The sequence below is a fragment of the Anoplophora glabripennis genome, unplaced genomic scaffold, assembly GCF_000390285.2.
Source record: "Anoplophora glabripennis isolate ALB-LARVAE unplaced genomic scaffold, Agla_2.0 scaffold1121, whole genome shotgun sequence".
Lineage (NCBI taxonomy): Eukaryota > Metazoa > Arthropoda > Insecta > Coleoptera > Cerambycidae > Anoplophora > Anoplophora glabripennis.
In genome coordinates this window covers 47,188-57,217 of record NW_019417483.1, presented here as the reverse complement: position 1 = coordinate 57,217, position 10,030 = coordinate 47,188, and the positions used below count along the sequence as shown (strand labels likewise).

At 33.0% G+C, this 10,030-nt stretch overlaps 1 protein-coding gene across 1 annotated transcript in view; it reads left to right on the top strand.

Moving 5' to 3' along the window:
* LOC108912539 (serine/threonine-protein kinase NLK) overlaps positions 1-7,849 on the top strand; it is an 11,919-nt gene extending 4,070 nt beyond the window's left edge. Inside the window, exons 2-3 of the mRNA XM_018717791.2 lie at positions 5,372-5,770; positions 7,612-7,849. Of these exons, the coding sequence (XP_018573307.2) occupies positions 5,372-5,770; positions 7,612-7,719 (507 nt within the window). The 3' untranslated portion in view covers positions 7,720-7,849. The remainder of the gene's footprint in view (positions 1-5,371; positions 5,771-7,611) is intronic.
* The last annotated feature ends 2,181 nt before the right edge of the window (positions 7,850-10,030 follow it).

The following is a 10,030-nucleotide window of genomic DNA, read 5'->3' as shown; positions in this document are numbered from 1 at the left end:
AATGCATGTCTGTTAATTCTGCGTTAGAGTAACCAGCCATAGCGAAAGAAAACTTGTGCACTGAGAACAACTGTCAAATACGTACTGTTTATTTCACTAAACATCAACCAACTATTATAAGAAAGTACACAACGTTTTTGCAAAATAAAAAAAGGGGCTAAAAAACATAAAACATTCCATATCTCCGCAACCGTTACTTTGCGGACCCATGTTTATTGAGACTTTTCTGCTTATTTTGGTTCATACTATTACTTCCTTAAGTATTTTACACTCTTTTTTTAACACCCTGTATATATATATATGGAACGATCCGTGTCAACCGTGCCTTCCTCTAGTACAAAAATTGAATCGGTCACAAAAATCGCAAGACGGCTTAAAAAATTCGTTGAGATGAGCGCTATCGAATGCCGTGTGGCGCTTATGGCGGTTGCAATATGGCGGCTACTATCCACGAATTTTGGCGACCTCCTGAAAGAAGTGCTACTGAAAAAGGAGCGATGATGACGAAAATTTAGCTATGCAATAAAAAATGTTTATCTGGTAGAGAGTTACCAAATTCCATGCGTGTTCTCTGAATTTTCAAAATGGCGCCGATATCATCGAAATACCAAAATTTTTGGCGTAAACCTGTTGTAATCCACATTTAACGGTGTATGAGCTAGTGTTATTCAACACAAAACATTGATATGGAAGTGCTCTACCAAATGTTACGTGCTCCTTGTACAAATTTTAAAATGGCGACCTCAAAATGGCGCTTATATCAGTGAAATAGCTCGATTTAGGTCAAGATCTGCTAATAACGCCATTTAATTCCGGTTAAGTTCATGCTATCTAACTAGACACGTTCGTAAGCAAGTGCGCCTTACAAGTTTTCAAAATGGCGCCTATACCAGCGAATTAAAACGTTTAAGCTCAAAATCTGCTGAAAACGTCATTTCATCGCTTCCATAGTCTCACTAAAAATATTCCTTGTGTAACACATCAACATATGCGGTATACTCTCTTTAAATTTAAAAAATGGCGACTGCAAAATGGCACCGATATAGGTGAAATAATCTCTTCAAACTGAGTAAAAACTTTTTACCTATAATTATAATGGTTACTTTGATTTTTTTTTAAATTCAAAAGGTTAAGCCAAATATTACACAGCCACACAAAAAAAGAAAAGTAGTCTGTACTTTTCATGCGATATATGTTATCTGTAATATTTTTGCCTCCTGATCACGAATCCAGTATCAGAATTGAGTTATCACATCACAGGAATTTCCTAACCTGAAAAAACAAATAAAAAATAGCAAAAATTCGTGAAATAGTTCTTTTTCTAATCTCAAAAAACGGGCCAATTAAAGTCAGATAACAAGAATTTTCAAACAATTAGATTCGCGCCAAATTTGGTATACGGGGGTTTTTTGGATCGCTGATCACGGATCCGAGGTCAATTTTGCAAAATTCAAGATGGCGAATCCAAGATGACCAACCAAATTTTCAAAAGAACAGAATCGCAGCAAATTTGGTATACTGGGTTTTTCGGGGTCGCTGACTACAAATCCGAGGTCAATTTTGCAAAATTCAAGATGGCGGATCCAAAATGGCCGACCAAATTTTCAAATAACAGAATCGCAACAAATTTGGTATACGAGGGTTTTCGGGGTCGCTGATTACGTATTCGAGGTCACAATTGCGAAACTCATTTTGTAATATTTTACTTTATAACATGAGTACCCAATCATGTGTTAATCTACTTCTTTTCGGCTATATCTTGTTCTTTTTTCTGTAAAAGATCTATTCACAGGTTGAATTTTGTAAATCTGATCTCGGATTCGTGATCAGAATATGTTATTTTTTGAAAATTTGGTCGGCCGCCATCTTGAATTTTGCAAAATTGACCTCGAATTTGTGATCAGCTACCCTCTTATACCAAATTTGATGCGAATCGGTTATTTTTTGAAAATTTAGTCGGCCATCTTGGATCCGCCATCTTGAATTTTGCATAATTGATCTCGGATTCGGGATCAGCGACCCCGACAACCCCCGTATAATAAATTTGGCGCGAATTTGTTATTTTTTGAAAATTCGTGATATCTGACCTTAATTGACCCGTTTTTTTGAGGTTGGGAGAACCATCAGTTCTGACCGCTAATTCACGTTCAGCGGGGTCTTAACTATATAAATGAACATTTGAATATACTAAAAAAATTTTTTCTAGTTTTCCTAGCACTTTTTCTTGAATTTTTGCTATTTTTGACCTGTTTTATGAGGTTAGGAAATTCCTGAGATGTGAGAGCTCAATTCTGACACCGGATTCGTGATAACATATGTCGCATGAAAAGTAGACTACTTTTTTTTGTGTGTGGCTGTGTTATTATTTTGAAAAAAGTTTATACTCAGTTTGAAGAGATTATTTCACCGATATCGGTACCATTATTTACAATATTGTGTACGGTTACGATATGAATAGAGAGCGGACAATGTGTGCCTTTAACCCGAAGAATAGGTCAAATTTTGGTAGAGATGCGTACGCGTTCAAAAATGTATTGTGTATAAACTATGCAAAATATAATTATTGTGTATAGCAAATATATCGTATTATCCTCGTGAAAATTTGTACCCTTTATTTAAAATCCATAAATCATGTGAACAGGTTAAATAACGAGAAAATAATTAAGTTAATTTAGTTCTAAAGAAATAAACACTCACGCCCATCTCTAGTCCATCTGTCGACATCGGGTGCGCTTATCGAATTCCTATTGGTCAGAATTCAAACTGCAGCCCTTTTATGAATGGAGCGTGAGTTGGACTATTCTATCATGTGCGTCGCCTGAGGGTATTCGTTACATTACCTCCTAATTTCCAATTAAAAAAACGACACTATTTTTAACTGAACTTTATTTAATAAATATGTAGTTATATAATTTCTGATATTCTAAATATTTTATAAAGCCTAAAAATATATGTACCGTGTAATTTTCGTGAATTATCATGTAATTTTCCGATGCGTACCCGACACGCCACTGCATCATGGATAATCTATCTATGTTTATGAATGGCATATCTATGTTCAAGGTTAAAGACACTAATTGTCCGCCCTCTGGATATGAACAAGGTGCCCTAGATGCAACGTTGCCATATTTATATATTTTCGTATACGGTTTGCTCACGTCAGCCAATAATAATTTAAAATGCTATAAATTATTTTTTATTTATGCAATCAACATATTAAATTGTTATTGTTGCCCAGCAAGAACCTCGAGGAGGTCTGAACATGCCTTGCCAAAAATCAGTTTTTGTTAACATCATAATGTTAATTTTTTAACAACATTTGCCAGCACGAGTAAAACAGCATTCATCCGTCCAGAGCACTTTGTTAATAAAGTTATGCTGCAATTCGATTTAGGAACCAATTGCAAGGGGTGGTAGGGTGGTAGTTTTGAATAAACGCTTTAAATTGTTAGTAATGGTTTTCTAATCGTGTGTAGTGTATTTTGTATATTCGGGTATTTAGTGTGCCGACTTTTTTTATTTGATAAAATACAGTGTGCTTACAAACCTCTGCTTTATTTATTTTCTTTTAACGAAAGTTGACTTCGAGAAGTCAGGCTTGTTAAAACATTTTGCACTAAGTTAATACAATTGTTAAAATTATTTATAATAAAATGCAGCATGCTCCTTTATTTACTTGCATACGTTGAATGCGGAAGTCAAAAGTAAATGTGAACCATAGATCATGATGTGAACTTGGCAACGCTGTTTGCTTCAGCCGACGATTGATTCGTGACATTACGTTACAAAAATTTCCGAGCATCCGGGCATCTGGCAGGGCCGCCCTTTTAGCGGGAGTTATGGGTCGATTTCTTTCATTTTTAAAAGTCGAGTAAAAAATTTTTTTTCCGATTTTCTTTCTTTATTAAGCCTTCCGAATACGTGGAAAAAATTAATGACATTATGACTGAATCACCCTGTATATGTAAAAATTTATTTTTGTTTTATGTAAAATTAATTTTGTTATGTGATTTAGAATAATATTAATTATGTTTATTATTTTTGTGAATTGTACAGGGTGATTCACTATATTTTGACCCCCCTTTAACATTTTTGTTTTGAGAGTTATAAAAAAATGTGATATATAAAAGTTGCACGAGTTTTTAAGAATTTTTCGAAAATAATAGTGGAAAAACAAATGAAGTCCAAACAAAATGGCCGCGGATGTTAACTTTGTTAAGTTAAATGGAACACCCTGTATATTTTTACATATTTGGATAGAACGTTCCCTGTCGAGCAGAGTCATGTTGGGTTTGTTGGGTCCATCGCTAACAATAAGCGAGATACTATTAAAAACGAAAAGAAGGTTTTTTATTAAGAAAATAAGACATCTTGGAATTGTTAAACCTTTTTCTGCCTTTTTCCAATTACGTAAGGATTTACAGATTTAGTTATAACATATTTTGACAGATCGAACATTGATATGGTCCAAAATGCGTATAGGTATTTTAACTAAATATCACTAATTAGGCCGTGAGAAGCATAATTACTCATGGACAATGTTATATGGTTGATTCCCTTCATTTTTAAAAGTCGAGTAAAAAATTTTTTTCCGATTTTCTGTCTTTATTAAGCCTTCCGAATACGTGGTTAAAATTAATGACATTATGACTAAATCACACTGTATAACCTATTCCACCGACATCTACTTCATCACCCATTTTCAAGGGAACATATTGTCACGCTATCCACACTGCAATATCCACTCATAGTGGCCAAGATCCAACCCCAAAAGGGGTTACACGCTTCTCTGATCTGTTCCACTGATCGGTTTTCCTCCATTCCCGTTTGTGGGGATGATAGACTCCACAAACGTAATGGCACGCTATCTCGATCCGAGGTTATATGCGTTTAACCCCTCTTCGGGGTAGTTTTTGGCTGGCCTGAGGGGGGGGGGGGTGAAGGTGTGGGTGGCGTGTCAGCATGTCCATAGACTTTACCATGATTTGCACCCATTTGGTGACATCGTTTTGCACATTGCGTTTTTACTCCATCTACACACGTGTTTGAAATGCTAATAAAAGGAGTAAAAGTGGCCAAAAACAGACAAAGAAATCATCTGCCGGGGTTTTTATGATCGGAATTTTATTCCAGAGAATAATAATTAACTCGTATCCATGCAATTTACAATTTTGACCGGGATCACTTTTTAATTGTAGTGGTCCCTTCGTAAAACATAACATTGTCAAAGGCGATGTGAAATTGTACAGTTATAAAATACATTAGACCATGTAGGAAAAACATAAATATTAACTTATAAGAAAATTTAGACTAAAATTTACTAACACAATTTATGTCAGTTTTGATATGTGTGACATTTAAATTGTTTCAGATCTGTGATTTTGGTTTAGCAAGAGTAGAAGAGCCTGATACAAGCAAGCATATGACACAAGAAGTAGTAACGCAGTACTATAGGGCTCCTGAAATCTTGATGGGTGCAAAACATTACTCAGCGGCTGTTGATGTGTGGTCTGTAGGTTGTATATTTGGTGAATTGTTAGGTCGTAGAATATTATTTCAAGCGCAAAATCCTGTGCAGCAGTTAGAACTTATAACCGAATTATTAGGAACTCCATCTTTAGAAGATATGAAATATGCTTGTGAGGGTGCCAAATCACATATGTTGAGAAGAGCCCCGAAACCACCATCACTGTCAGCTTTATATACACTTTCATCTCAAGCAACGCATGAAGTTGTTCATCTATTATGCCAAATGTTGGTATTTGACCCTGTAAGTACAGTAAATCTACTCTTGAATAAGTACAGTAAATCTACTCTTGATAAAATAGATACATTAAAATCTATAAAAATGGGACTAATTTTTGAGTTATTAAATATTATTATTGGATGGTCTATTTTAACTTTGTATAGGTGTCCAGTAAAAAATGTGACATACCTACTTCAAAAGTAGCTTGCTTGAGTGAAAAACCGATTTAGATTAAGTTACCTTGGTTTAAATCTTGCTTTCTTTCATTTTATTTTTTAAAGATAACTTTACTTTTAAGATATAATAACCATCTGAAATAGTTATTGTTTTTTGTCTTATTTTTTTGTTCATAGAAATTTTGGAAAAACAAATATTTTTCAAAACTCTATGTTAGTTTATTGTTGCATGTCATTAAAATACACCATTGTAGTCAGTTACTGACATCCAAATATTGGTGATATCTTAGGTTAATTAAACGTCACTTTTTTTGCAAAATTTACAATTATTGGGATAAGTCCCTGTTGCAAATTAGCAAAAGTGAAGTTTAATTGTATTAGAATACTTTCAAATACTAGGCTGCCCTGATAACTGCAGTAAAAATTCAAAATCCATTTTTATAACGAACGACATACAACAAATATACATACAAATATCTGCATTTTCGCAAAATGATTATCAAGAAAAATATATGACAAAAATAAAAGACTATTTATCTTATAAGAAAATAAAATTAAAATTGTTTTTTAAAACCAATATTTTTTTAAGGAAGCAAAATTGTACTAAGCTAACTTGCTCTGAATCCTTTTATTTTCGCCCAGAGAAGCAACCCTTGAAGTACCTATGTCGCATTTTCTATTGAAACATTTGTTCATTAATAATTTTCACAATAAACACATGTTTGTAATGAAAACTAAAAGTATAACTGATGATTACCTAAAATTAAATTAGCAATTTTTCCGTTTACTACAAAAAGCGGGACGGGGAAGCAGAATACATTCCATTTACAGCCATAAATATTCACTCTCTTTTTATATAATGTGTAACTCGGGATGATTTCAGAGGTTTCTCAGTAAGTTCTAAAATTTTGGTTATTAATTTTAAGTGCTGTTTTGCAGTTTCAATGATTTTGATTACTGCGAATGGTTATTATTAATACATTCTACCTATCATTAAAAAAAATCCCTCCAAGTTTGTAAACAACTTTTATGTTGTAGTGAACCTATGTTCATTTCATGTGGTTTCCTACTGTTGGCACACGGTTCCACTAAGCTGGGGAGAAATCTGCGAGCATAGACGATAAACTCCAATACTGGTTGATAAAGGTGCCAGTATTCGTCCCTACCTAGGTTGGTGCTTTTTCCTTCCCTAGTTTGTAAACCTGGTGTCGGTATGGTCCCGGCCGGCAGAGCTATTCTCATCACTAGTCTCAACCTCTGAAATCGGTAGGAGTTCCGACATGATAGATAATCCGATAATGTTATATCCAAACTTGTCGTTGGTAGGCGTCCCGATAGGAAAATAAATCCCTATCACTAGTTACTACCATTAGTAACAGTACTGTCAGGAAGAGCCATCTCATATACCATCAAATATCATTTTCAAAACCGTCATTGGTAGGGGACCGGGATAGGCAGACACATCCCTATTATTAGTCGTTGCTCCTGGTAGTGGTCCCATCAAGCAAACATTCCGGATATCCCCATCTCCAAAACCTACTGTTGGTAATGGTCATTGTAGGAAGATTGCTGATTCCACAATCTGTTAGTTGGGCATTGATTAGGGTCCCGTCTAAGACTGCAAAATATTTCTACTGATTAAGACTATTGCCATAATAACTACTGCTTAATTAATTTGTTTTATAACAGGTATACTGGTTCCATCTGGACATGACACACAACTTTCTTCAGAAAGGCAAAGTTATTAAAGTCAATTTTTTCTTAATAATAATTTCTAATTTTGCCAGTCGCCACTAAAGGCATCACATATAAATTGCTGTTTTCAATCAAAAGAGATGGATATTTTAACAATGTGGATTTTACTGCATAAAATTATATAAAACCTAAAGTATGCATACCTAGTTTTTAATTTTGAGATATACCAGTGGAGCATCATAAAGTCACCACGGGGCATTAATGCAAAGACTTGAGCAGCTTAGTTGGTTGCATTATTTGAATTAAGAAAGGCGAACAAGTTATTTGTGATTCTTACCTTTAAAGTTTTTCTTTCGTAATATTCGTAGAATATTACGAAATATGACAACTGAAAGTCGATGTGCGTATGAATTAATATATTTATTAATTGTAAAAATAATGTGTTATTATTTCAGTGTATAGAAAATATAGATCTTTTATATTGACTAGGTATTAATAGAGGTAACAAAATGATTTTTATTACATAATTATACTATGATATACATACATACAAGGTGGGCCATTAGTGTGAGAAAGTACAATAAATCCTTTGTTCCTCACAATACAGAAAAAAAAGTTTATATAAAAGTTGTACAGAGTCAAGAAACCAAAACTACAAAATTTATTCGAAACATACAGGGTGATTAGTAAAAACTTGGAGCAAAAATATTGGATAGTTATTGGCAAATGTTAGACCAAAAAACATTTTTTATAATACGATCATTTTTAGAAAGTTCAAACTTGATTTTCAAATGGAACACCCTGTATTGTATTGTTCTATTTTATTCACATGTCGGTCCACCTCAACTTTCATTAAACATGTTCTACACACCTAAAATTGTTAGTTTTTAAGATATAGCAACATTTCTGAAAAAACTTAATTTTTAAGGATTAAGGAAAATAAGTCTACGACTTCGAATTCCTTTATTAAATAAAATTATTATTTTGTAATAATCATTGAATATCTTCCCTTTAGTCCAGGCGGTATCTGTTTCGGGTTGGGTAAAACGCATATGATCGGAGATTTTTGCTTTAACGGTTTGTAAACAACATTAGAAATCATAATTTTTCTATGCAAATAAAAAAAATGTGGGCTTAATTGTTATTGCAAAAAAGTATTAAAAAATAGAAAAAAAATTCATTTTTTTCTTGGATTTCTCGTCGACAACTTAGCAACTATTCATTTTAGATAAAAATGAAAGAGGAAAAAAGTTTTGTATTTAAATTTTGATCAAGATAGAGTTAGTTGCAATTCGAAAAAATAATTATTGTTATTGCAAAAATCGGAAAAATCATTTAAAAAATTGCAAAAATGTCAGTTTATTTGTCAATTTTTTTCAGACACTTGAATAATACCTAGGATCTTCATACTTTTCCCAATTAAACTTCTTAGTGCATAGAATCATCACACCAAATTTTATCCAATTTGGTTAGATAATTTTTACATATTAATTGTTTAAATTTTTTATTTTTTTAAATTAAAAAATTTTCAAAATCAAATTTCTAAGAATCTAAAGCCTTTGAATACTTGAAAATTTCACCACAAAAAGAAGAGCTCTCAAGCTTTAAAATTGTTTTTGAAAAATTTAAATCTGACGCTTAGGTGAGCCGTGGTGATTGTTTAAACACTTTCGCAATTTTCACGCTTCTAAACAATTGCAACGGACAATTTTGACATGTTTTTCTCTTCTTCAAAATTATGCAATAGTATCGCTACTAGCTTCTTGTTCAATCGCCTGTTATGACTTCAGACTAGTTTTTAAGTAACGGAAAAATTCATAAATGATTTCTACCATTTGTCATATATTTTAAATTTTGCTATACAAGCAGGTTCTTTTATATAAAATCTTTGTATCAACAACAATTTGTATATGGTTTGTTTTTATAGTCAACAACCCTATTGGTCCAAAAATGCAAGAATTGCAGATTTGGTGGACTTACCCACCCGAAAACCATGTTGCTCAGTACACAGTATATATGGCTACGGCTACGTGTGAGTACGTACACAAATACATATGTCTTTAAGAAATATCGTTTAAAAAGTGCTCTATAATTCGATAAAAATTAATGTAGTATTAACAGTGACATCATAAATACTAGTGAAGTAGTTCCCTAAAGCAAGTTTTGAAATGAGGTAAAATAAATGTTTAATATATAAGGAATAAATCCCGAAAATACCATAACCACAATTGTGAATAAATAGTGCTTATCTGTGTTAGAGAGTATAAAAACAAATAACAAAACATAAAAGACACGATACTACAATCGTTTTAACAGTATAATTTTAATATTTTGGACATGAGTATAAATGACGAATCGTTGGGAAAATTGAAACAATTCATCCTAGAGCAAAATGGCTTGCAGATTGATAAAC